Raw genomic sequence first — 26,349 nt, forward strand, 5'->3', positions numbered from 1 at the left:
GGGTGGCCCTGCGAGGGGGATGTGCCCGCCGGGGTCCCCGGGCCACTCCCGCCCCTCAGCACGCAGCCGGGGCGCTTCCTGCCGCCGGGACCCTGTGCGGGGCGCGGGACCCCGGCCAGGCTCCCCCCGAGTGGACACGGGGGGCTGCGGGGTGCGGGGACAGAGGCGCCGGGCGGGGGCCGCCCCCCCCCCGCAATCGACCCCCCCTCAGTCCCGGGCGGGCGGGTCCGCTGTGCGCTCGGCCCCTTTCGCTTTCGTTTCTCCCCGCGGGGCCAGCCCCGGCCCAGCCCAGCCCAGCCCTGCGCAGCCTGGCACAGCTCGGCACACCTCAGCCCGACTCGGCACGGCACAGCTCGGCTCGGATCGGCCATGCCGCGGTTCAGCGTGGCGGAGGCCAGGCGGTGCGGGGATCAGTTCGTGCAGTTCCTGCGGGACACGAGCCGGGAGCAGGAGAACCGACGGGACGCGCTGCGGAGCATCTACAGCCAGGAGTTCCGGGGCAGGTGAGAGCCCTCGGCCAGCCCGGGCCGGCGTCGCCCCTTCCCCCGGCCGGCGTCACTCGTCCCCGGCCGGCATCGCTTGTCCCCGGCCGGCATCGCTGGGGCGTCGTGCAGGGGCCAAGCCAGCTCCGGCCGGGAGCTGGGTGTGAGGGTGTCGCTCAGGGCTGGGACAGAGGAGAGTGTGCTTTCCCAGCAGCTTGGAGACCCCCGGACCAGTTAAGTTCAAATGCGGGGCTCCGTTCTCTCCAGGCGCAGAGGACACAGCGGCGTTGCTGGGACAGCCCGTGTCCCTCTGGGCCCTGCACGCAGTGCGTGGCACAGCTGCCTCCCTGGCCACCAGCCCTGTGTGTCCGCCAGCCCCTCCATCTCGCCACAGCCCTGCTGGGATGCTCCCCGGCTGTAGGGACCCCCTGGCAGCCGCCTGGGCACGGCCTCTGCACCCGCTGCCCGCCACACTCCCCACCTCACCCCAGTGACACTGGTCATGCTGGCCCCCGTGCAGCGTGACCGCTGTTAATCATTGGCAAAGCTGGGGTTCAGCCCACCGCAGGCTGCGGGACGCGCCCCGGGGCACAGGAGGAGGCATCGCTGCCTGGAGCGCTGCGGAGGAGCCCGCGTCTGCACCCCCTCAGCCCCTGAGGGATCTGGGCACAGGGATATGTCCCTGCCCCGCTGTCACCTGCGTGCCAGCTGGGACAGGGCCTGCATGGCCAGACAGCAATGCAGTGGCACAGCTGGAATGGCCATGGCGCAGCTGGAATGGCCATGGCACAGCTGGAAGGGCCCTGCCACAGCATAGAGCTGCTGGAGCATCCTGCAGGGATGCAAGATTTGCGTGGGGCCAGCGAAAAGCCCCCGTGCTTCTCGCTCTCCTGGTGCAGAAAGGAGTCACCAAGTGCCCCTCACCCCAGCCTCTGTGCCCTGCTCGACCCTCCCTTCCCCCTCGCCTCCTCTCAGCTGCCTGCGCCCCTGGCAGCCCAGCCCTGCTCTGTCCCACGCAGAAACCTCTCTCGCCTGTGCAGGACCGATACAAAAATGCCCAGCTTCTCCTGCGTCTTGTATGCTCTGAGGGTGACCCACCGGGCCCATGTGCATGGGGAGTTGGTGCACTTCAAAAAGGTGAGGGAGGCCTCGGGCTGGGGCAGCGCAGCGGCTCCTGCGTCCAGCGGGACTGGCTCCACAGGAGCCCCCGGCCCCCAGCAGGACCACGGGCCACCCTGATGCTGGCTGCTCCTCGCAGGTGAAGAGGCGCGTGGTGGTGGCAGACCAGTACCGGAGACCCAGAACAAACACAGAGGCGTCGGCATCCGCGTCTGCCTCAAGCCAGCAGCCCAGCTCCGGCCCGCAAGTGCCGCAGAGCCGCGCCAAGAAGTGGTATGAGCGGCAGCACCCCACCCACACCTGCCCTGCCATGGCCCCGAGGACCCCCACCCGCCTGGGAAAGCCTGACCCTCCCTTCCCGCAGGGCTGAGTTCATCCGCGGGAAGCACGGGGTAGAGATCGTCTCGGAGCATGACCAGGGCAACGGGCAGATCCGCTTCCCGGTGGTGCCCGGTGAGCCCCGCACGGTCACCATCCTGGTGCAGAACCACGGGACAGAGGCAGTGACACTGCGGCAGTGCCAGCCGCGCCAGCAGTCCCGGGAGCTCTCATTCGCGGATGAGCAAGGGGCGACACAGGGCCAGTCCCTGCTGCTGCACCCAGGTAGGGCCCCCTCCCCTGCCCCGTGCCCTGCCCGGCCAGAGGTGATGCAGGACCCAGCTCTCGCCCCTTTGCCTCGCAGGTGGCACGTACCCCCTCCAGGTGCGGTGCCTGACCGCCTGCAACGGGTACTTCCGCGCCGTGGTGGTCTTCGAGTTCACCAAGGAGCCAGATGAGCCCTTCAGCATTGGGCGCTGCATCGCTGCCGTCGCCGAGAGCCAGCTGGCCAAGGACCTGGGGCCCTCGGCGCCTTTCCAGCCCTACCAGGCCAGCCTCCAGCGCCCCGTCACTGTCATCACCGAGGAAGGCATCCCCCCCGACAGGTATGTGGCAGGGTTGCCTGCTGCCATCCTGCACACGTGGTCTCAGCCTGTTCTCCAGCTGGGACAAGGCTGGGCTCCTTGGACCCGGCTGCCCGGCGCCCTGGGGCAGTGCTTCATCCCCGTGCCATGGCTGGAGACAGTGGGGCTGGGGACACTCTGCTTGCTGAGGGCACGGGGGTTGCAGCTTGGGGTAGCCCAGCCCTGCGGTCCCTGTGGCACCACTGTCCCTTCTGCCCAGCTTCCTGAAAAATGACCTGGAGAGGGAAATCCCTCTGGGCACCTACCAGTACCCAAAGAGCCTCAAGGACACCATCCTGCTCGGACCCAACGCCAGTGCCAGCTCCAGCTGGGCTGCCATGCGGTGAGTGCCGAGGGGTGGGGGCAACGCCACCTGGCCCCGTGCCTCCCACCCGCTGCCCCTTGGCCGAGGCATCCCCGGGGCATGGTGATGTCCCCGCTGCCCGCAGGTCGCTGCTGGAGGCCCCTCTGCAGGCTGGCAACTACCAGCAGAAGTTCCAGCTGCTGCTGCACCTGGAGGAGATCCAGATGGAGGTGGACATCCGGCGCTACGACATGCAGGACGTGCCTATGGTGCAGGACAGGGGGATGCTGGTCCTCGACGTGCGTAGGGGGAGCCTGGGGGCGGGAGGGCTGCTGGGGCTCCGGGGATGCCCGGCGTCACAGCAGCCGTTCGGCACAGGTGCCCGGCGTGGCTGAGAACCGCCCGTCCGTGCTGAAGGGGGACCACCTCTTTGCCCACCTGAGCAGCGAGCGGGACCACTCCCCGCTCGTCCAGTACAAGGGCTACGTGCACGGCGTGGAGCTGGAGAAGGTCAGGCTGGGCTTCTCCTCCAAGTGAGTGGTGTCCGGCCCCGGCAGCCCCGCTCGGACGCACCGAAGGCCAGGTGCAGGCCGGGAAGGGCCGGGACGAGGTGTCGGGGAGCGTCCCCGTGCCCTGCTCACGCCTCTCCTTCCCAGGCTGCAGAAGAAGTTTGTGAACAACCTGAGATTCGATGTGACCTTCACCTTCAGCCGACTGCCGCTGCAGGTCCAGCACCGGGCTGCAGCCCTGGCCATGCAGCGCAGCTTGTCCAGCCTCCTCTTCCCCACCGCCTCCTGCCACAAGTCCCTCTTCTCAGGCCCCTTCCAGCCCCGGTGAGTCCCCGCGCTGCGGGGCGGGAGGGGGCGGGTGGGAACGGGGGCCCGGCACGCTCAGCCGCTGCTCCCGCAGGTGGTTTGACCGCAAGCTGCAGGCCAACGAGGAGCAGTGCAGAGCTGTGACGCACATCGTGACAGGGATGTCCAGGCCAGCCCCGTACCTCGTCTTCGGCCCCCCCGGCACTGGCAAGACAGTCACTCTGGTGGAAGCCATCAAGCAGGTGAGCGGCCGATGGCTGGGTCCAGTCCCGAGCATCGCTGCCCACCCCAGCCCATGGGGCTCAATGCTGCCACCCTCTCCCCCCACCCAGGTGTGGACGTGCTTTAAGGACGCCCGGATCTTGGCCTGCGCCCCCTCCAACAGCGCCACAGACCTGCTGTGCCAGCGCCTCATCAAGGACATCGCCCCCCGGGACATCTACAGGCTCATCGCCAGCTCCAGGAACTACCAGGAGGTGCCCGCTGATATCAGGGTACGTCCCTGTCCCCCCGTCCCGGCACCCCGCGGCACGGCCTGGCTGGCGGCCCCCCAGGAGAGCAGGATCCCACTGAACATCCACATTCCAGCCCTGCTGCAACTGGGACGATGAGAAGAGCTGCTACGTGTACCCAAGCAAGGAGCAGCTGGGGCGCTACCGGATCCTCATCACCACACTGGTGACAGCGGGAAGGTCGGAGGGCCGGGGACTGTCCCACCACCCATGGCGGGCGGGCTGGGGGCTGCCCTGTGAGAGCAGCCCCGCTGGGTGCAGCAGGGAGGGGGTGTGGAGGAGGGTGGGTGGTCGGGGGAACCCCTCCTCCGCGGGAGGGCGAGGGGAGGATGGACAGCCAGCTGGGGGGATGCCGAGGCAGCCTCACTTCATTTCTCCCCCAGGCTGGTGTCGGCCAACTTCCCCTCAGGATTTTTCTCCCATGTCTTCATCGACGAGTGCGGCCAGGCGGTAGAGCCCGAGAGCGTGGTCGCCATTGCAGGTGAGGGGCGCCCGGCTGCCGTCTCAGGGAGCAGCGTCTCCGCGTGGCCTGGGGACCCCCTGGCCCCACTGAGCTCTCCCTCTGCCCAGGGCTCCTGGCTGCCATGGATGAGAAGACCAACCCCAACGGGGGGCAGCTGGTGCTGGCAGGAGACCCCCAGCAGCTGGGCCCCGTCCTGCGGTCGCCGCTGGCCATCGAGCACGGCTTGGGTGAGCGGGGAGAGGGCTGGGAGCGCTGCCGGCACACGGGGGGCTGCTGGCACCTTGCGGGAGCCACGGGGTCTCGCTGGGCGCAGGCACCTCGCTGCTGGAGAGGCTGATGCTGCACAACTCCCTGTACAAGAAGTCGAGCGGAGGATACAACCCGCAGTTCGTCACCAAACTGCTCTGGAACTACAGGTGGGGGCACGGGGGTGGGCACGGGCAGCGACAGGGCTGCTCTGCTCCGCGCGGCTCGGTGCAGCGCGTGCACCCCGGGCTGCGGCTCCGCAGAGCCTCGTACGGTGCGGGAGACAGGAGACGGGACACCGTCCTGCCTCTGCCAGGTCCCACGAGGCCATCCTCAGGATCCCCAACGAGCTCTTCTACGACAGCGAGCTGAAGGCCTGCGAGAGCGACGAGCTCGACGTCCGCAGCCTGTATTGTGCCTGGGAGGAGCTCCCCAAAAAAGTGAGGGGGGCAGCAGGGAGGAGGCCGGGGGGAGCCGCGGGCGGAGCGGAGCCCAACGCTCTCCTCCCCAGGGCTTCCCCATCATCTTCCACGGGGTCTGCGGGGAGGACCGGAGGGAGGCCAAGAGCCCCTCGTTCTTCAACACGGCCGAGATCGAGGTGCTGGTGCACTACCTGAAGAAGCTGCTGCAGAGCCGGGGCAAGGGGGGCTGCCCCAGCGTCCCGCCCCGGGAGGTCGGGATCATCTCTCCCTACAGGAAGCAGGTGAGGGGCACGGCTCTGCAGGCGGGGGGCGGGCAGAGACCTCCCCCGGGGCCGGGCCCTGGGACGGATGGGCGGCACGGGGGCTGGCAGGCGGGGACGGCTCCGCGGGGGCTGGACCGCGCTGCCCTCCTCCCCGCAGGTGGAGAAGATCCGCAAAGCCATCACCTCCCTGGACCCCGTCCTGCGCAGGCTGCCGGACATCGGCCTGCTGAAGGTACGGCGCTGGGCGCGGGGCGAGAGGAGCCCACCCTGCTGCGGGCGCAGGAGCCCTGCCAGCCCCAGCCCCTCACCTGCTGTCCCCCCCCCAGGTGGGGTCCGTGGAGGAGTTCCAGGGCCAGGAGCGGCGCATCATCCTCATCTCCACCGTGCGCAGCTGCAGCGAGTACCTCCAGCTTGACCAGACCTTCAAGCTGGGCTTCCTCAAGAACCCCAAGGTGCTGTGCCCTCTCCCTCGACACCCCCAGCTCCCCTCAGTGCCCCGCACCAGTGCTGCCCTCGCTCAGGGGGGCTGAGGAGGGGAACACTCCCCACGCACTGCTGCGGGATAAAGCCCTCACTCTCCTCTCTTCAGAGGCTCAACGTGGCCATCACCAGGGCCAAGGCTCTGCTGATCGTGGTGGGGAACCCGGCCGTGCTCAGCAAGGACCACCACTGGCAGAGGTGAGCCCACGCCCGCCCCTCCACAGACGGTGCCAGTGCCTTCCGCCCCTCCCTGCCGCCTGCCGCCAGTGCCTGGCCGTGCCAGCGCTACCGAGGCGACGAGGCCATTGCTGGCGGTGAGGCCATTGCCGGCGGGAGGCCAGTGCCACCCCCTGCCCATGCTCCCCCTGTTCTGCGCCCGCAGGTTCCTCAGGTACTGCAGGGAGGAGGGCGGCTATACCGGCTGCCCCTATGAGGAGGAGAGCCCGGCGGAGGACGGCCTCGCCGCCGACCTCCATGCGCTGCACCTCAGCAACTAGCGATCGGGTGAGCGGTGCTGGGAGCTGCGAGGAGTCGGGTGAGGGGCCGCAGCAGCGCGGACGTGCTGCACCAGCACCCTGCGGCAGCAGCACAGCCGGGGCCGAGCCGGGGCACGGCTTCGTGTGTGCGAGGGGCGCTGGGATGCTCCCACCGCAGCATGACAGGGCTCAGGACAGGCTATTGCTTGGGGGTTGCCTGTCCCCTCCGCATCAGGGGCCAGCTCTGCACAGGGTTTCTCTGCAGGAAACCCACCTGGGGAAGGAGGAGAAGCCCCGTGGAGCTCCAGCACCCCTCACAGCCTGCCCCCGGCCTGCCGCAGCCGCCTGCTCCCTGGCCTCAGCCCCGGGGTGCTCAGCGCGCCGTGCATCCCTGCGCAGATGGGGCTGAGCCTGCCGGGCAAGGGGGTCCGGCCGACCTTCACTGCCAGCCGAGAGCCCCAGCACACACCGCGGGGCTGCCGCCTCCCCTCGCAGAGCGGGACTGCGCCAGCACTGGACTGGGACCACTCTCCATTTTAAAGTTTTTGACAGAGCCGTGGAAAGCCAATCTCCGTGACTGGCCTCACCGGTCAGTGAATGGCCTAAGCCAGAGCCTGGCCTCCGAAGGGCGGCACTGGGAGCTTGGCGCTGCTGCGGTGGGTGCCCGGGGCTCACGCAGCAGCAGGGACCCGGCCGGGTGCAGGGCAGCTGGGCTTCCTCCCCGGGCAGCTGCCTGGCCCGAGAGCTGGCACGGCCGCGCAGGCACGCTTCTCTTTCTTTCCTTGGAATAAACATTTAGAGAAAAATGGTGTATTGAGTCCTGGGCCTGCCACCGCAGCTGGGGCTGCCAGAGCAGGGACGGGTTGGCTGCAGCCCTGCTCCGGGGCGGTCACAGAGGGATGGCACCAGCAGCGACCGCAGTGCCCGTCGCATCAGGGACTGGGTACGGCTGGGGGCTCCCGCCCAGCCCTTCCCACGCAAGCTGCTCCCTGGATCTTCCCAAGCTCACGGTGACGGCGTGTCCTGTGTCTGCGGCTGAAGCAAGAGGGGCTGGGGATGAGCAAGCCCTGGACCCTGCGGCACGCAGACCCCGCCCCTGGCAGCAGCCCGGACCAGCGCAGGGGCAGGAAGGACAGCCAAAAGGATGCCACGCAAGGAGTTACAGTTACTAAAATACCAGTTTGCATTTATTCTCCCAGTTACGCAGTTCAATTTGCTAGGTCTGCGCCCAATGCAGACTGGAAGAAGACGTTACCAGCAGAGCCGGGCGGCGTGGCCCGGGAGCAGAGTGCGGCTGCAGCCGCTGAGCCCAGCTGAAAGCTGCCCCGGGCCAGTCTCTGTGTAAAACGCTGGTACGTGCTGCCTGCCCGGCCGAGGGGAGCGCGCAGAGAGCCCACGGGCCCAGCAGACCCCGCATGCGAGCTGCGGGCGGCAGCTCCTGCGGCACCTGCCTGGAGCAGGGAGGGAGAGCAAACACCGCGGCAGTCCCCAGCGGAGAGGCGACACCGGGGAGATTGGTACAAAACGGGGCAACACGGGGAGCTACGCAAACGCCCGGCCCACAGAGAGCAGCGGGTGCTGAAGGCACTGGCCCCTCACGGCCCCAGGGTCACACAGGGACACCCCGCGGGCTTGGGTGGCGGCTCTGGTGCGGAGGGTTCGGGGCAGGTACTGACACCACGAGGTCCCGCTTCGGCCATCTGCCAGCGTGGCGCAGGGCAGCCAGACGCCGGTGCAGGCGGCTGCCTCCTGGCCCGCCGGGCTGCTCACAGCAGCGGGCAGCCTCTGCGCTTCTTGTTCTTCCGGACCTGCAGGCCCGCACGGGTGGCCATCTCGAAGACCTCCCGCACGCCCTCCTTCGTCTTGGCCGAGCACTCGAGGTAGCCGAAGGCGTTGATCCTGTTGGCCATGTCCCTCCCCTCCTCTGGCTTCACCGGCTCCTGGAAAGCATCAAAAAGGGCTTTGGGAGCATTGCCAGAAAACAGCAGCGAAAGCACAGTGACCGCCCTGGGGGCATCCAGCCCTTAGTGCCGGGATCCGCACGGCAAACGGAGGGCTCAGCCAGGCGGCACGGGGAGAGGGGGTTGCAGGCTGGGACCCAGGGCTGCCCCCACAGCCCCACCTGTTTCATCTTCGCCAGCTCCCGCCGCGTGTGCTCGTCATTCCGCAGGTCCTTCTTGTTCCCCACCAGGATGATGGGCACGTTGGGGCAGAAATGCTTCACCTCCGGCGTCCACTTCTCTGGGATGTTCTCTGCAACAAGCACAGGCAGACCCCCCTGAGCCGAGGAGCTGCTTCCCGCCAGCCTCCTCAAGCTGCGGGAACCGGCACCGGGCTTTTCCCACAGGAAGGGGGGAGCTCACCCCGGGGCATCCTCCTCTCCCACCACCTCCCCCAAGCCAGAAAGTTCCCAGCATTTTCTTGGAGCGCACACAAAGCCAGGAGATGGAGATGGGGGGTGGCATCTCCCAGAGCGGGCACGAGGGCTCCCCACACCCTGCTAAAAGCAGCAGCACCTGGTCCTGTGCGAGCCCCGGACCCCCCGCCCCTGTCCCTACCGAGGCTGTCTGGGCTGTCGACAGAAAAGCACATGAGGATAACATCTGTGTCCGGGTAGGAGAGGGGCCGCAGCCTGTCGTAGTCCTCCTGTCCCGCCGTGTCCCACAGGGCCAGCTCCACCTGGGAGGGAGAGGGACACGGCTCAGCAGCTCGCAGACAGAAGGTTCCTCTTCCTCATTTACAGCTGTGGCCTTCCTCAGACTGGGGCAGGCTCAGGGTGACCCAGAAACACGGGAGCCATGGGGCTGCCCCGAGCGCCGCAGGTGCATCCAAGCCACAGACGAACGCATGCGGCAGCACTGGGCGGTGGCACTGCCAGCACAAGACCACGGGGGCGAGGGGACGGGAACGGCTCCGGCACCCTGCGACGGCCCTTACCTGCTTCCCGTCTACCTCTATGTCGGCAATGTAGTTCTCGAACACGGTGGGCACGTAGACCTCGGGGAACTGGTCCTTGCTGAAGACGATCAGCAGACACGTCTTTCCGCAGGCACCGTCTCCCACGATCACCAGCTTCTTCCTGATGGCCGCCATCGCTGCGGGGACAAGAGCGCGTGAGCGGGACAGAGCAGCCGTGGGCAGCCCACACTCCCAGCCCCTCCCAGCTCCCTGTGCTCCTATGTTTCTTGCACGACTGCCCGGGAAGGTGCTGGACACAGGCACCTGGGCACAGGCACTGCAAGCGCCGGCCCAACTGGGACCATTTACACCCATCACTGCAGCTGTGGCCAGGAGAACCATTGCACCAGTGCCCCAGCCCCGGTGAGGGCCAGCGGCTGCACGCAGGGACCTCACGCAAGATGACAACCTCTGTGCCTTACCCCCCACCCCGGCCATCCAAGCTCTGCCATGCTGGCCCTGTCGCTGTGCCACCACCCCAGCAAACAGCTTTTCTGGTGACCCCGGAGTTGCACACACCCCCTGGTTTTATTTCAGATTATAAATTCTTCAGGGCAGAAACTGCACTCAGGGTTTCACCCGGGCACACACACCGGCTCCCAGATAATCCCATCAGCGGTGGGAACACGCCAAGCCGAACTCTCGGAGGTCTGGGCAAGCACGACCTGCACACCTGGCACCCAGCACCAGGCTGGCCCCGTCCCAGCCCATTTGACAGAGGAGCCTGTGCCACGTAACCGCTGAGAGCCAGCGCCGGCAGCAGGAGAAGCTGCCAGTCATCGCTCGGCGGACAGAGCCGCAGCCTTGCAGGAAAGCAGGCTGCTTTCCGCCCCGAGCACAAAGGACACAGTTCCGCACATAAAGCTGTGCCTTCGCACCTCGAGTTTCAAAAGGAGACCACAGCTGAGTCCGGGAATCGCCCAGGACAATGCCACGAGATGTCTGCCATGGTATCGCAAGGAGGCATGAGAAAATCAGCTGTGGCGCGATCACAGCCCCCTCGACCTGGGGCCCAAAACCTCTGCCCCGTCCCCAGCTTCCCGGGTGCTTCAGCTCAAAGAGCCCAACCCTGCGCACCCGCAGCACCTCTCCAGCTCTGCCTGCAGAAATCTGGGCAGGACGCACCACGACAGCTCAGGGTTTCATCCCTGGAAAGGCGCGCGCTGCTCTGCGGGCTGGGGGAAATCACAGGCAACCAGAAAACCACACATGGTGGCAGGGACAAATTGAGGAAAAAACTTAAAGTGCCCAAAGGGTGGCACTGCCAGGGGCTGAGTGCGGAGGGGACGGCCCCGGCACAGCTCCTGTCCCCTTTCCCTGTGCCCTCTGGCTCCCGACAGGGATGCCCGCAGCCCCAGGCATGGGCTGGGAGCCCGTCCCGAGGGGACATGACGTTTGTCTTATGGAGCCGGATAAAAGCGCCGGAGGAACCTGCTCTCTCCTGCCCGCTTGAGGAGGGAAAGGTCTCAAGGACAGGGTGTCCCTGGGGACACAAGAGACGCGATGCTCCTGTTGGAAACCATCCCTCTCATCTGACCAAAGGCTCGGCCTCTCCCCAGCCATCATCTCCACGGCACGGAAAACAGAGAGCTCATGGGCAAAAAAAGTCTGTTTACTTAGACAGAAAGTTCCTCTGCCAGCAGCAGAATGTGACCTGCCGCTCTGCGGCTCCGTACCTCAGAGACAAATGCAGGAAGAACGGTGGCGTGGGACGCGCCGCTATCTAATCCGCAGAACACGGGAGACACAACTGCAGCACGAGGAACGGCGGATGCCCGGGGAGACAAACAGCCCGGCTACAGGCAGGCATGGAGACCTGCCCGTGCCCAGTCTGCCGGACATCAGACCAAAACCAAACCCAACCAGAGCGGCACAGCACGGAGCTGCACCAGCCCCGCACGGCCGCCGGCTCCCCGCCCAGGCGGGACGGGGCGGGAGGAACCAGAGATCCGAACCAAAAAGAGTCGCCGCAGCCAGAGCTCCTTCCCACGGCCCCCGGCGTCTGCCCCGGCCTGGGATGGCTCCACACCCGGCAGCTCCCAGCCCAGCGTGATGCTGAGTGGTGACTCAACAGGCAGAGGCACCGTCCCCACCCAAAATCTCAGCACAATTCATTCCATTATTCACGAGAGCGGCCCAGAAATAGCCCATTACTAACCCGGAGCCGAGGCGCAAAGGCGAGCAGGGTGAGGAGGGAAGGAGGGAGCACCGTGCACCGTGGTGGCCAGCGGGGCTGCCCTCGCCCCTGCCCGTGCCCACCTGCACGACCCCAGTGCCAGGAGCCGGCGGCACGCAGCCCGGGGAGAGAGAGCCTCGCTCCTCTGCCAGGGGATGCTCTGCCACGCAGCAGGACCAGGCCAGCCCCCAGGACAGGGGAGCCCCGTGCTAAGGGCTTTGCGCTGCTCCCAGACCGTGAGCAGATAAAAAAAGAGTGGAAAACGTGAAGACAGTTTGAGGAGGACAGCTTTACCACAACTGACAGCAGGGCAAATGATTGAAAGGACGCAGTCACCCACATCAGACATGGAACTTCAGATTTTATACTCTGCAGAGCGTTAACCGCCCCGAGTTACCGCAGTCACAGCCACGCTGGCACCCCAGCCCAGCCCACACAGCAACCGCGGCCTTCAGGTGTGAGCAGCACTTGGGTGCCTGACGGGAGATGCCTCCTGCTCTTTCGGGGGACAACGAAAGGGAGCAGCCAGTTTGTGCTGGCACCTCCGGCGGAGCGGCACTGCCAAGCCCCGCAGCGCTCCTGCGCCCGGCCCTGCGCCGCACCGCGACAGCCGCGGGTTTAATCTGTGTCACCGCTGCCGGCAGTGCCCGCACCGATGGCACCAGCCTAATCCTGAGCTCCTTCAGCACGCCCAGAACTTGCAAAAGGACCCAACTGCTCTGCTCTGCTTTCCGAGCAGCTATTCTACAGCTGTTACCGTAAAACCGGCCGGGGCTCCAGGACAGCCCTCGCCTTACTGGCTTCTCCCAGCTTAGTGCCTCAAACTGAGAAGTTCCTGCCGAGCAGGAAACGGGGAATTCCTCTGGCAGCAGGATGTGTCCGTCATCCCGTGCCTGCTATGGGATCTCAGGAAATGGCAGCGAAAGATGTTAACACTTTGAGGAAGGGCTCAGACTGGGGACCGAATCTCTCGCCGATCCCCCTCGGCGAGGCTCGAGCTCCCTGAGCTGACAGAGGGGTTTTGTTCCAATGCAGAAACTCCCAAGCGCCGCTGCTGCGGGCCCCACCCAGGCCGGACCCGTCACACCAGCTATCAGCAAAACCAGCTCAATTTCTGTCCTGCCCACAGCCCTGGCCAGAGGCACAACCCCGAAGCCTGGGCAGGGCTGGGCTGGGCTGGCAGGGACCGAGCCATGCCGGGACATCCCCTTCGCAGGACACCCCCTTCTCAGGACACCCCCAGCACTGCCTGTGCGCAGGGCCAGCTCCCCGCTAGCATTGCCCCAGCGATCTTGGCCAGAGACGGGAGAGCAGAGCGAGGGCTCATGTTCCTGCCTTGCCAGGCTGCCACCGTCTCCTCACAGCCTGCCCGTCGGATCGCTGGAACGCATTTCTCTGCCCTGGCAGCTCTCTGGTTGCTCCCTTGGAGTGGGGGCTCGGGGCACAGCCAGCGCGGTGCACGCAGCCCCGGCACCGCGACAGACCACAGAGGGAAAACCACCTCTTGGAACAGAGCCGGATCCTCCTGGCACTGCTGTGTCTTCAGCTCTGCTGAACTTCCCAATGGCTTAATGAAAAAAGCACCCAAGTGCTCGGTGTGACTGTTTTGATTTAACTCTTCCTTGGGCCAAGGCTAGAACTGCCACGAGGCGTGTAACTGGATTTCAAAAACCCCAAAGCACTGGCCTTCAGCTCCGGCGGTGCAGCCTGTACCACAGACAAGACCGAGGGCAGCTCGCAGCACCCAGGGAGCGCGGGACCCTAGCAGGGAACACAGACAGTGTTTTCTAACCAGCGCAGCCAAGGACAAGCTGTCTCCACTTCTAAACATGGCCGTGTGTGTGCGCAGGGCTGCCGCCACCGCCCAGGCACTCCGGCCAAGGGCACCTCGGGACACGGCGCCGCTCTGGGCAGCCACGGGCCACCGCGGGCACCGCTGGGCCAGGGGGTGCCTCTCTCCAGAACCCCCCGCAGCCGCCTTCCTCCCGCCCCACCGGCAGCTCGGATCGGCGCAAGCAGGGACCCCCGCAACGCGCGTGTCAAGGCCACGGCTGTCCCCGAGCGAAGGTAACTGGAAGGGGATGGGAGGTGTTTGGGTACCCGGGCATTTGCGCGCATCACCAGTTACAGGAACGGTTGTAGCCGGCAGGACTTGCTGGGACAGCTCACGCGATGGAAAAGCCAGTAAACTCCCAACAGGCAGGTGTGCCTGTTGAGGGGAACTGGACGTGCGGAGACATCTAAATCATGGCCAAGGCAGCACACAGCAGTGTCCCGGGTGTCAGAGGGACACTCACGCAGAAGCAGCAAGCTCTAAACAGGGCCTGAAGCGAAGAGCAACGCCAAGGGGAAACACAGCGGCCAGGGCGGAGCGGGGCTCCGAGCTCCCGGGTGGGTGGCAGCTTCCAGGCGATCAAAGCGGCGCTGGTTTTGGCACAGCAGCGTCTGCGATTTCACGCTCACAGCCCCCGGGCAGGCCAAGCCGCGCATTTCTGTGCGGCACAGAGAGCAGCCTCCACCCAGCGCACCACCCACGCCAGCTCCTGCGGCGCAGAGCCGCCCCGTCCCGCCTGCCACCGCCACCAAAACTGCTGGGCACTGCGCACCGAGGGCAGCGTCAGTATTTACCCCTGGGAAAGCTGCCCAAAACCTTCTTAGGGCCTGGACTTGCCATATGCTCATCAGAAAAGGAGCTCACACTCAGTGTAAGTTTTAGATTTTTTAGATTTTTCCAAAAATCGTGAGCTGCTCCTTGGGCAGTATCAGCCAGGCCAGGTTTACAGCATGCTCCAGAAAGTGCAGACCCGGACCCGGAGCAGAGCGGCCAGGCCAGCTTGTTTTCATTGCTAAATCCCACAAAGACATCCACAAGCAAAGCAGAGAAAGGGACTTGGGACAGAAGAATTTTAACACCTAAACAAAGCTTGAGCTTTGTGGGAAAACGCTGCCTGCCCTTCCCTCCTCTTCCAAAGGACATCATGCCACGTTCTTATTTTACCTCCGGACAGCCTTCCCCGGCCCAGGGCAGCACAAGCGTCCAGCTGAAAGCGGCACATCCCAGCACTTGTGCAACGCCCGACTGCCGCTGCCCCAGGGCCAATCAATATTTGCTGATACATTCCTTACTTTTCATGTCAATACGCCTCTCCCGTGCAAACAGCAAGTTAGGAGGTGAGCCTGGTTAAACGCTCCCGATAACCTGTTGGAAGACAGTGACTTGGCTTATTTTCCGCTTAAGAAACCGTTTCCCTGGAGAAGCTGTAGCTGTCAGGAATGTGGATTCAATTCAAAGCCCGTAAAACGTCCCAGTCTGTACCTACACTACCAGGAGCTGAGAAGGAGGAGCTGAACATGCACTGAAAGTGTTTGGACACCAAAAGGCTCTTGGCAAAACGAAAATAAAATGCAACTGTTCTCAGTGAAATACGGACGGCCAAAGCTGCTACCTCCCTGTCTCCGGTTTCGCGACCCAACGGCTTCGCCGGGAACGTGGCACGCAGCTTCCTGGCAGGTGCCCACTCCCCGCTCCCGGCCCACGCCCCACACAGATGATGCTCCCGGGACCATACTGCCACTTTCACAGGGGCGTCGAGAGGCCGAGGCTGGATGGAGGGGGTTTGGCGGCTGCGGGAAGACTGGGCTGCCAGACTGCTCGTGCTGGAAAGGGCCACGCAGTCATGCTTTTGGAATGCTCCCTGCTCCTAAGCCATTACACAATTATTTCTCCTCCCCGCAAGCCCCCCTCATAGAAATGTTTCAAAATGAGCTCAGCAGTAAGCAACGGGAACTCTTTTCCTTTTTCTGAAGAAAACACAGAGCGGCCGCGCTGCTGCGCACAGGGATGCTGCTGGAGCGGGGGCTGCGGGGAGCGACGGGGCAGCAGCCCCCGGCTCTCACCCCGGCCCAGCCCGGGTCAGCCACTGGCCTGGAGGCAGCGGGGACCCCGTCTGGGCGGCACCCGCGAGTCGGGACCCACAGCCCGAGGGGACCCTCGAGGGACACCCACGGTGGCTGAACCGCCGCTGACCCACCCCCGCCCCACACCCAGGGACCCGCACCCCACCCCAGGCACCCCCATCCCGTCCCGTCCCGGCTGGGGCATCCGCCCTCCATGCCCTGCTCCCTTCACAGTGCCTCGCACCCACCCCAGCACCGACCCCAGACCCCACCAGTGACCCCACGCACCACCAGAAGCAGTGCCCCTCGCCGCTCCGCACCCCCAGCCCAGCCCGCACCTCTCTCCGCCGCCGCTCCGCTCCCAGCTCCGGCCCCGCAGCGCGGCTCGGGCGGCACCGCCCCGACCGGGGCCGCCCGCGGAGGGCGGGGCGGGAGCGCGGGGAGCCGCGCCCAGCCGGGCCGAGCCGAGCCGAGGGGGGAGCCCGGCCCGCGCCCCCTCCCCTCTCCGGGCCCCGCGGGTCCCGGCGCCCTCCCGGGCCGGTGCCGGCCCGGGCTCCCCCGGGGCAGGGAGGATCCCTGCCCGGGACCCCCCGCCCCCGGAGCGCTGCGGACAGGACGTCTTCCCGCACCAGCGGCATCTGCGGCGGCCGGGAGCGAGGGGCGAGCCCTGGGGGATGGGGCGGGGGGCAACCGAGCCCCACGCTCTGCCCAGCTGGCTGCTCACCCCCCCACGAAGGCTCCGCTTCCCACGCGAGGGCCGTGCCCCGTCCCCAGGATCCCGGGTCCCCTCCGTGCACGGGCCCAGGGGGCTGCAGCACGCCACGCCACGCCACGCCCCGCACCGAGACGACCCCCGCGCTGCGGCCCGGGGCTCGGGCTCCCCTTGCCCCCCACGGCCGCTGCTCCCCGCGCCGCCCCGGCTGCACGGCCGAGTCCCCATCGCTCAGCCAGGGAACAGCGGCCCCGGGGTCCTGGCCCCAGGCCCAGGCTCGTAAACTGCTGCTATTTTAAGGGCTCAGAGACCATTTTCCTTCATTTATCAACCCCAGGCCAGCAGCTGGCTCCAGAGGAAACGTTTCCCTAGCAGAACTGGGAACCACAGAGGAAGCTTTAAATGCAGCCTCCGCCTCCTTGCCCTGCCCAGCAGCTCCCGGGCAGCGACCTGGAAAAGCAGAGCCCGTTCTCAGCGCCAGGCTGAGCAACCACGTGTGGGGGGAGCCGGGGGCGTGAGGAAAACCTGCATGAGCGTGAGGAGCCCCGGGGTACCGGGTGGCAGCCAGGGGGACGCGGGACAGCAGGGAAGCTGACAGCAGGCAGCCGTCCCCAGCGCGGGGGGAAGCCGCTGCTGGGATGCCCAAGCTCCCGGGGCAGTGTGGGTGCTGCCCGCAGCCGGGGCGGGGGGGGGGGGGCAGGCTGGTGCCTGCTGCCTTTCAGTCCTTGTCCAAGCCCAACGCAGCGCTCACCAGCCGCGTCCCGACCCACCCTGCAAGCCGTCCCCGCCAGGCTGGCCATCGCTGCTGCCCCCCAGCCAGCCCGGGCAGCACCACAGAGACGGGCAGTGGATCCCACTGGGACCCTCCCGGGGGTCTGGCCAGCGCCAAGGGCAGAGGGACAGCAGCTCACATGGCTCTGCCTGAGCCTGTTTGCTATCAAGCCTGCCTACATAAACTAATCAGCGCTAACTGGCTTTTAGGTAAGCCGCCTTTGCAGGAGCTCTGCAAGCAAGAGTTTGAAGAGGGATTGCGAGTGGCAAACCTTTATTTAAACACACAGTGCTACGCAAGGACAGGCTCACTCTCAGGATCACTCACTCCCTGCTCCCTTCAGCACAGAAGATGTCAGCAGGTTAAAATCTTGCTGGATAACTTTCACTTCCCATTAAGTGCACCCAGTTTATTTACATCTCACTGATTACAAGAGACAAACAACATTCACCAGAGGTGACAGCTGACAAGAGCTGGCTGCACCCAGGACAGCAGGACACAAACTCTGGTGCCACAGAGCCTTTCCAAACACAGGCCAAGGGCCCAGGCTCTCCCCATCTCCACACCACCAGGATGGGACCATCCCTCGTGTTCCGGGAGGAGGTAATGCTCTGCAGAGGTCCAGAAAATGCATCCCCCAGGCCAGAGGTACGTGTGACACAAAATCAGATCACAACTGCTGCTACAGCTCTGCTCGGCACCAGCTCTGAGATAATTAAGAAAGAGGAGGGCGTTCTCTCCCCTCCCCAGCCCCAACCAAGCTGCTTTCATCGCGGGTTCCCAGCCCTGGGCTAAGCAGATCCACGCCGCGCGTTTAAGCTGTTAAGCTCGGCTGAATAGGGCTGCTCTGTGCGCAACTGCTGCACGGCCGCGGCCAGCTCTGAGCTGCTCAGAAATAGAGACGTGTATTCATACAGCCTCCCCACACCGGGAACGGATTTAGACATTTTCCAGCTCAGCTCTCCAGTTAAATAAATAAATAACTGGCTCCAGAAACACAGCGGTGATCCAAGGCATGAAGAGGGGTGAGGACAGCACCCGTGGCACGGCCCATGCAAGTGCAGCAGCTTGCTCCTTCCCAGGGGCACTTGGCGCGTCACAGTGACCAAGTGCTGTCCCATCCACCCAAACCGGAGACTAAGATGGGGTACGTGACTGGGACGAAGGCGTGAGGAGCTGGAGAGGGCAAGCACACACCTGGGAGAGCAGTTGTGGGGCTCACCCACCACCACACCATCCACAACCAGACTTCTGCCATGCTGAGGATCGCCCGGCTGCGGGCAGGGCATGGCCCGTCCTAGCCCCAGTGCCCAGCCCCAACAGCAGCTTCGGTGTCAGCGTCATGGGGCACAGGGCGAGGAGATGACAGCAGCAGCAGGCACAGGCTTTTCCAGGTACGAGAGCCCCACGAGCCCGACGGGTGCTGCACGCTGCTGGAATCAGCACGACAAGGGTGAGGCGCAGAGACGCATGGAGAAGCCAGGGACCTTTTAGGCTTTTCACAGCAATCAAGACCGTGGCAGCACAAAAAACATCCCTCGACCCCAGTCCCTGCTCTCTGTCCAAGGGTCCTCCGTCCCCACCCAGGGCTGGGGCGTGGGAGGTGGAGGGGATGCTCTGGGTGGGGCAGGGGCGCAGACAGAGGCTCCAGGTTTCTCACTCTTCTCACTGTCGGCTCAGGAACAAGCGCTTGGGCAGAGGTTGCTGCGAGGCAGCACCGATGTCCCGCTGTCTTCGTCCAGGCAAGGCGAGCCCCCTGCCCCGGGGTTTCTGGGCATCACGTGTAGTTGCCCGGGCCACCCAGAGGGATCACAAAGACAGAGATGTCATCACCGGAGCCCAGCTTGTCGTTGGCCAGCCGCCAGCCCCGCTCCTTCAGCACCCCCCGGGACCGCACCACCAGCTCCTGGGCCACCATGGTGTACCTGGGGACAGAGCACAGCGGCTCAGCAGCCACCCCAGGCCTCACAGACCCCGGCGCAGCATGCCACACGCCCCGGCAAGGAAGAAGCTGTGAGAGCTGGAGGTGCAGGCAAGGGTCCCTTGGAGATAAGCCCACCCAGGGGAGCACTGCACAGTGCGGAGCAATGGCACTGGCCCCAAGGCCAGAGGGACACGTGGCTACACCACTGCTCCAAGGAGCAAGGACGCGCTCATCCCCCTGCCCACGCTCGGCTCACCTGCATGGGTCGTTGGGCTCATAGCTCGTCAGCACCTCCATCACCACAGCAGCCACCTCCTTGTCATTCGTGACATCCCAGAGCCCGTCGGTGCCCAAGACCAGAACGTCGTCAGGGCAGTGCTCGTACTGTGTCAGGTCGTAAACGCGGACCTGGCAAGCAACAGGGCAAGAGGCGAGGGTGAGGGGCAGAGAGGCAGAGAAGGCTCCCACTGCGCTGAGCACCCCACGGATCAGGTCACCCGAGCCTGCTCCGGCCACGGCAGGAACCCCTGGGTGCAGAGCGGCCGGCAGCCAGGCTCACCTCCGGGAAGCAGGACAGGAAAGGCTTGATGTGGATGTTGGAGCTGAACACCCTGAGGTCGTGGTCTCCCAGGCCCCGTGTGACCCCAATCGTGGCCATCACTCGAGCCTGGAGAACGGCAAAATCAAAAGAGAACTTTAAGCCACTTCATCTCCACCTCCATTCCCAGCTGAGAACTGGTGGCACTGGAGCAGCGACAGCACTAGCAAAAATGGGCTGGGAACCCCCGACTCAGCGAGAAGCGACCCCCACACAGCTCCTGCCACAGCACTTCACCTTTTTCCCTTCACCGTAGATAAGTGGAAACTTCAGGTCATCCTCGTCTATCTTTTTGTAAGCCCTGGTTAAAACAAGCCAGAGACAACGCGTCAGCACGCGAAGGCTTCCAACACCTCCCCGGCCTGCTCGGGACACGGCATCCCCGGGACAAGAGGCCTCCAAGACGCGGGCACCCGGCATGGCTCGGCCCCGGCCCCACGGGAAGGGATGCTGGAGCCGGGCAGCCGCGCACAGCCGGACCCCAGCACGGAGCCCGCCAGGCGGGGGGGGAGTTACCAGCCGTTCATGTTTTGGTCTCTGTACAGCATCTTCTTCCCCAGCTCCTTGGGCTGGATCCTGCGGGGGAACTCCAGGTGGGTGAACTCCTTCCCCAGCAGCTCGGGCCTCAGGAACGCCTGCGGGGTGAAGCAGCGGCTCAGCCGCGGGGCCGGGAGAGCGGGATCCGGGAACAGGGACAGAGTTGGAAAAAGCAGATGGAGGAAGAAAGAGGTGAGAGGAAGGAGGAGAGCCCTCGGGAACACAGTGGGGTTTGGTGCAGAGGCATGGAGAGCCCTGTCCCACCCCGGGGGATGCTGACCATGGCCTGGGCACCGTGCAGCAGAGCAAGCGCGTGCTCGGCCCCTGCCTGCGCCCTGCCCGTCGCAGCCGGCTGCAGAGGATCCCACTCACAGCGGTTTCCTCCTCTCGGTCATTCAAAAATAGATTCAAGAAAAAAAAAAAAAAGCCTCAGTGTTTTTCCAAGTCCATTGCAAGCCAGAAAGTCGCATCCAGCGAGACCTCCTCCGACACAAACGCCTCCCCCGTGCTGCCGTCAGCGAGGTCTTCATAACCTCAAACCGTCCCCTGGGTGGCACGGGGGGTTTGGCCCGGCCAGGCAGGAGAGGGAGCGTTCGGGAAGAAAGCTGGAAACCTGCTGGCACACGTCAGCTCCCTGCCTCCCCAGGGACCAGCCGGGAAGAAAGTAGGACTCTGCGCGAGCACTGCGGCTCCTTCGACCCTGCGAGGGAGCAGAGCCGCACTCCTCCCAGTCACCGCGCCAGCCAGCCCAGTGCTCCTGCGGCAGCAGCGGGCGGGTGCCCACCCCGGGCAGGCAACACTCCCTGTTCCCTGGGCAGGAGCAGGACAGGACTGACCGAACTGGCCCCGTGCCGAGAGCCCAGGACCCCCCGGTCCTGGCCAGGCCAGGCTCATGGCCACGGCCCCTTACACCGACCCTGCAGCACATCGGGGCTCCACCAGCCACGAGAGGCCCCCACGCCAGTGGGGCAGGGCAGCTCCCTGCGTCCCAGCACCTCTCCCCAGCCCAGTGAGTCGGCTGGGATGGACAAGTGCCACTGGCAGGTCCCAGCCCTGGAGCCGCCCTCGGCGCCCGGACCCCACGGAGAAGGCGGCGCGGGGGGCTGAGGGGGCTGGGAGGCAGTTCAGCAGAAGGAGGTTAGAAGAAAGGTCTTTCTTACTAAAAACTGCAGCCTCTGCCTCTCTGTCTCTGGAGTAAACTCCCTGGACATTGGAATGATTTCCCCGTTACGGATGATAATGGCCCTGCAATGAGAGATGGAAGGATGTGATTAGAGAGAGGAGAGGGGATGTGGCGAGGGAGCTACACCCAGCTCTCGGGGCCGATCCCCCGCACGGCTGCCCAGCCCCTTCCCTTCCGCCGCCGGCCTCCCCAGCCCCGAGCTGGGGGCTGCTGGCTCCGCTGCAGCAAAACCCCACCGGCCCCCAGCCCCGGGGTGGGCAGGGGACACCTCCCTCCTGCACGGGACAGGGGCAGGGAGGGAGAGAAAATGGATGAGAAGCAAGGGGCAGAGGCAGAGCAAACCGAAGGACAGGACATGGTTGGAAAAGGAGCAGCAGGAAGGCGGAGGAACCCTTCTCCAGCGCAGAGCTGCAGCGGGGACAGGCAGAAATCGCCAGCAGCACGACACGGGTGCCAGTGCCCAGCACACACCAGCACCATGGCTCGCTGCTGGGGCTGGTCTGATCATTTGATGTGTTAAAAAAAATAAAAGTCTGATTATGAGATGTTTCTGGATGTCATGGAGGGATCGAGGATCTCCAACGCTGGTGGCCCAGCTGCCTCGCCCGCTGTCCTGCCCAGGGCCATGGGTCGGCTCCAGGGACGCAGGGCCTGGCTGAACCGGGCTCAGGGACGGGAACACAGCCCGAGGAGGGACACAGACCCCCACCCAGAGGCACGGTGACAGCCTCGGGACCCGGTGCATGCTGCCATCCTGCCTGGCTGGCACCTGGCCGCTGCTGCCATGGAGGGACCCCACATCTAAAGACAGAGGCACGAAGGATCTCTTCCTCTCTTCCTCCTCCTCTGTCGCAGACCTGGAAGCAGGTCCTCCAGCCTCAGACAATTTACCAGAGCCTGCATTTGCTGGCCTGACACTGCTGAGCACAGGTCCACCCTGCAGCAAATACAGGGCAGATCAAACCAGCTTCACCTTCCCCACAAGGTGGGCTTGCCTTCCTCCCATCGCCTGGGGGTACGAACGCACCCAGGCGAATTACAGGAACGCACCCAGGGAAACGCATGTATCCCCAGAATCCTTGGGCCCTGAGCTCCCACGGGACTCGTCTGCACATGGACTTGTGTGTCCTTCTGAAACACTTCACGGGTATGACGTGTGCCCTAGAACGACTTCTTGCACATTTTGAAAGCTTTGCCGAGGGCAATTGTCACTCCCCAACTCGCAGCCCAGGCCAGCGCTGGCAGCAGGGGCCGGCGTGTGATCCAGAGCCATCTGGGAAGCAGACGGGATGCTGCCGGCAAGGAAGGGAACAAGTCCCGGATTTTGGGAGGAGATTCTGCAGCACCTTCTGTGCACCGGGCAAACACAGAGATCAGGGCAGGGCACGCTGTCCCCGGGGCGGAAGGCAGGGGTGGCCGTGCCTGGTCCTGCTGCCTCTGCCCACCCTGAGTCAGCCCGGCTCCAGGGAGGGAGCCAGGTGTTCCTGGGCAACCGTGCCCCCAGCACCGCCCCGCTCCCCAGTTACTGGGCAAAGGTCAGGGGGCTGCACGGTGGGGCCGTACCTGCTGTCGCCGGCGTTGGCCACGTAGAACTTGCCCATGAGGTAGACGGCAGCCAGGGCGCAGCAGCCTCCAGACAGGCGCTGGGACACCCGCTCCCGCTCGATCTGGTTGTCCTGGGGAAATAGAGAGCGGCTGCAGGCAGGCGGCCCCACGCCAGCGAGCAAAGCTGCCAGCAGCCCAAAATAGCGCCCGGCTGCCCCAGCAGCACCTCGGCTGCTGGCCCAGCACCTTCCCCCACGCAGCCCAGGGGTGGCTGCAGGGCTGGGGTCAGGGTCCTGTGGGGCAGCCGGGCTTCAGCGGGGCAGCAGAGAGGGCAGGGAAGAGCAGGATGGCAGGGGAGTGGCTGGGACTGCTGGAATTAAGTACAATGAAGCCCCCTGCACCTGCACAGGGTGCAGAGCCCACAGCCTCTGCGTCCTGAACCCCCCCAAATATGGGAGAGCATCACAGTGCCCTCTCTGAGATCGTGCTGCCAGGAGCCCTTGCTGCAGCCCCCTCCTTGCAGCAGAGCTGCCTTTGGCCAGAGGGGCCGAGCCAACACAGACAGGGACAGTGGAGATGCTCCCAGAGGACGCCCTGCGTGTCCCCGCAGGCGGGGGCTCGCTCACCATGTGCTTAAAGGCATTCTCGATGGCACCGATCACCAGGCTCTCGTGGGAGACCGCTTTCTCCAGGTGAAACCGCGGCATGGCATCGTTAGGGACCTCCCCGTCATCCTCTGTGAGGGGCACCTGGCTCAGCTGCGAGGGGCCGGCCCTCGTGTCGCGCGGGAGGCAGATGGGGGGCGGGGAGGGGTCCTGCAGGATGTCCACCAGGTCCCGGAGCTGCTCGCAGATATGCAGGTGGAGCCTCTTGGATGCCATGACAGCGGCACCGCTGCCCGCATGGCCGTCAAACAGGGCCCAGTAGTGGAAATAAAACCCCTTCCTGCCCTGCGGGGAGAGAGAGGAAGGTTAAGAGAGGCCTGTGAGGAAGAAGACGGGATGGGGAATTCAGAACAGCTGGGGCTGCCTGCTGAGGACAGCAACACGGGGCTTTTCCCCCAGCCCAGCACAGGCAGGAGCGATGCGGGCAGCTGACCCAGGGTGTCTGGCCTCAGCCGGCCCCTGGCTCGAGCCCAGCCCTGCGTCAGACACCTCGTGCTGCCAGCAGCGCGTCTCCGGCAGCTGGCTCCTCCAAAGGGAAGGCACGGCAGGGCCAGCGTGGCAGCCACCTCCGCGCAGCCCGCTGGGGCACGCGGGCCAGCGGCCTCCCCGGGCCAGCCAGCTCTGGCACAGGCCAGCGGGACGATAGCAGGAGCTGGCAGGGAGCAGGGGCAGCCCGCCTGGGACCCAAGGGAATCCCCGAGGAGGCGGCAGTGCACGCATCACCGCGTGCCCCATCTCATGTCCTCCCGTCGCAGCCCCAGCTCTCACCCCATCCGGCTCCCCGCCGCCTCCCCTGGATGGCAGCCGGCCCCTTGGGCTGGGCCTCCTCTCCACAAAGACCACCTCGCAGCACGCCTGGTCCTCATTGTGCTGGCTCTTCCCCGCATTTATGACCCTGCCAGGAGGAAACAAGGGGCACAGGTCTTCCTTTTGCAGCATGCTCCAGCAGAGACCACCCCGCAGCACCTCATCCTGGCCCCCACTCATGCCCCCCTGCCCAGGGATGCTCTCCGGGGATGCCCTGGCCCTGGCTGGGGCAGCAGCAGCCAGGCAAGGGGACATCCCAGATCAGCTGCATGGGTCAATCCGGGGCCAGGGCGGTACTCGCTCCCACCAGTGCAACCAGGTCCCGGGGAAAGCAGCCACCCAGCACCTACCGAGAGAGGGGACCAGAAAAGGCAGATTTTGCTGGATGTCCCCACCACAGCCCCAAGCAGAGTGACTGCCCCAAAACCTGCACCAGCCTCACTGCACACACACTCAGCCGGGACTCATGGACAAGATCACAGCCTCACCCGCGTCCCATCACACTCAGCACCTCCCAGATGGACTGGACAAGGTGCAGAAGATTAAACCAGCAGAACTTTTGCAAAAAAGATTCATGCTAACTTTCACAGCCTGTGCTGGCATGGCAGGTTTCAGGTCTAGATTGCAGAACCTGCTCACGGGAGGAAGCTGTCAGCACGCACAACAGGATGAGCTCTTTGGGCACAGACTTTTCAAGTGGTTTGCAGAAAAAAGTCTCAGGAGATGGAAGAGAAGTCTTGCTGCCAAGCAGGAGGTGGTTTTTGCTCTGGTACTCCTACCCCAGTATGTACTGGAGCAAATCAACATCTCAAAAAGTCCCCTGGGATATCAGGAAGATCAGCTTGAGCAAGGGATGCAGGGAAGACTGAGCAGCAAAAGCCTTTAAAGCCTGACCTTCCCCACTGGCCTGCAGTCAAGGGTGAAACTGGCAGCCAGTAAAAGGAGAAGAGAACCGGGCCCCTGAGGGGAAGTCGAAATCAGGTCCCTGTCCCGAGCCAGCTCCAGTGCCTCCTCCCCGAGCCGAGACCGCACCGGTTCCCTCGCCGCTCGGCACCGGTTCCCCATCAGCGGCACCGGATCCGCGCAGAAAAACCGAAAAGGCAGCAGCGCCTGAGACCCTCGGGGCGGAGGGGGAAGAGCCCCAGCACACGCTGCCGGCCCCCTCCCGCAGGCGTTCAACAGACGGGGAGCGCCCCGCTCTGTCCCCCCCCTACCCCGCAAAGCCTCGGCCCCGCGAGCGCCCGCACCCCCGCCCCGCTCACTCGGCGTAGCCCGTGCTCCAGGGCAGGCGGCGGCGGCCGTCGCGGGGGCTCTGCACCGCCCGGCCCGCGTGGTCGTCGGCGCGGCGGAGCTCCTCGGGGGTCAGCTGGAGGAAGGCCGGCCGGCAGAAGGAGTTGCCCGCCGGGGACCCCCCGGCCCTGTCCCTGTCTCTGTCCCTATCCCCGCCGCCCCGGGGCTCCGCGGGCCGCTGCCCGCTCGCCCCCGCGCCCAGCCCCGCCGCCAGCTGCGCCACGGCGGCGCGCACCCGCGGCAGCATGCCCGGCCCCGCAGAGCCCGACCCGGCCCCGCCCCGCAGCCCGCCCCGCCAGGGAGGGAGCTGGGAGTGCGGGGGGGGGGCGGGAGGGGGCGGGAGCTCAGCCCCCCATCGCCCCGCAGGCAGCCGGCCCGGGGACACCCGAAAGGCAGGCGGGAGCCCGAGCGGTTCTAGCCGGGGCTGCGCGGAGGCCCCGGGAAAGCCAAAACTTTCCCCTTTCCCTGGCTGCAGAGGGAGGGCAGGGAGGGGGCGTGCGGGGGGCGGGTCCGCACAGCCCGCCCCGGGGAGCCGCCCCCCGCACAGCGGCCTCAGCCAGGGACGGGACGGGGCGGGACGGGACGGGCGCTCCGCCGCTCTCCGGTGACACCCGGCCCCCCGCACCCTGCCAGGCCGCGGAGGGAGCGGGGCAAGGGCCGGTCAAACGGCATCGCTGACAGCCCAACTTCCGCACCTCCCCGCCCCCGCGTTCCCGGGGCCACACAGACCCCGCCGAGAAACACCGCGTGTGCCCCTGCAAA

General features: G+C 65.7%; 3 protein-coding genes across 4 annotated transcripts; 1 reads left to right on the plus strand and 2 right to left on the minus strand.

Moving 5' to 3' along the window:
- Positions 1–322: 322 nt before the first annotated feature.
- On the plus strand, positions 323–7,332 carry MOV10 (Mov10 RNA helicase). The gene is made up of 22 exons (XM_086765556.1): positions 323–503; positions 1,523–1,619; positions 1,741–1,874; positions 1,966–2,204; positions 2,284–2,524; positions 2,763–2,885; positions 2,992–3,145; positions 3,225–3,379; positions 3,503–3,679; positions 3,756–3,903; positions 3,994–4,155; positions 4,250–4,353; positions 4,557–4,654; positions 4,744–4,863; positions 4,950–5,052; positions 5,199–5,322; positions 5,394–5,585; positions 5,725–5,799; positions 5,894–6,019; positions 6,157–6,245; positions 6,430–6,551; positions 6,789–7,332. Exons 1-21 carry the CDS (start codon positions 370–372, stop codon positions 6,542–6,544), a joined length of 2,910 nt encoding a protein of 969 aa, XP_086621682.1. The 5' UTR covers positions 323–369; the 3' UTR covers positions 6,545–6,551; positions 6,789–7,332.
- Positions 7,333–7,682: 350 nt separating this feature from the next.
- On the minus strand, positions 7,683–15,956 carry RHOC (ras homolog family member C). 2 transcript variants are annotated; one of them, XM_086765376.1, is made up of 6 exons: positions 15,893–15,956; positions 14,784–14,856; positions 9,461–9,618; positions 9,082–9,202; positions 8,646–8,776; positions 7,683–8,463 (listed from the first exon to the last, which is right to left on the minus strand). In XM_086765376.1, exons 2-6 carry the CDS (start codon positions 14,788–14,790, stop codon positions 8,290–8,292), a joined length of 591 nt encoding a protein of 196 aa, XP_086621502.1. In that variant the 5' UTR covers positions 14,791–14,856; positions 15,893–15,956; the 3' UTR covers positions 7,683–8,289. The 2 variants fall into 2 exon arrangements, with proteins under 2 accessions (XP_086621502.1, XP_086621503.1); XM_086765377.1 differs by lacking the exon at positions 14,784–14,856 and having other exon boundaries at positions 15,893–15,937.
- Positions 15,957–17,294: 1,338 nt separating this feature from the next.
- PPM1J (protein phosphatase, Mg2+/Mn2+ dependent 1J) lies at positions 17,295–25,834 on the minus strand. The gene is made up of 10 exons (XM_086765534.1): positions 25,560–25,834; positions 24,259–24,385; positions 23,452–23,775; positions 22,844–22,956; positions 21,258–21,342; positions 20,077–20,195; positions 19,798–19,861; positions 19,522–19,629; positions 19,219–19,370; positions 17,295–18,963 (listed from the first exon to the last, which is right to left on the minus strand). Exons 1-10 carry the CDS (start codon positions 25,832–25,834, stop codon positions 18,816–18,818), a joined length of 1,515 nt encoding a protein of 504 aa, XP_086621660.1. The 3' UTR covers positions 17,295–18,815.
- Between the last annotated feature and the right edge of the window lie 515 nt (positions 25,835–26,349).

Source organism: Chlamydotis macqueenii, chromosome 23 (genome assembly GCF_036417535.1).
Source record: "Chlamydotis macqueenii isolate bChlMac1 chromosome 23, bChlMac1.mat, whole genome shotgun sequence".
Lineage (NCBI taxonomy): Eukaryota > Metazoa > Chordata > Aves > Otidiformes > Otididae > Chlamydotis > Chlamydotis macqueenii.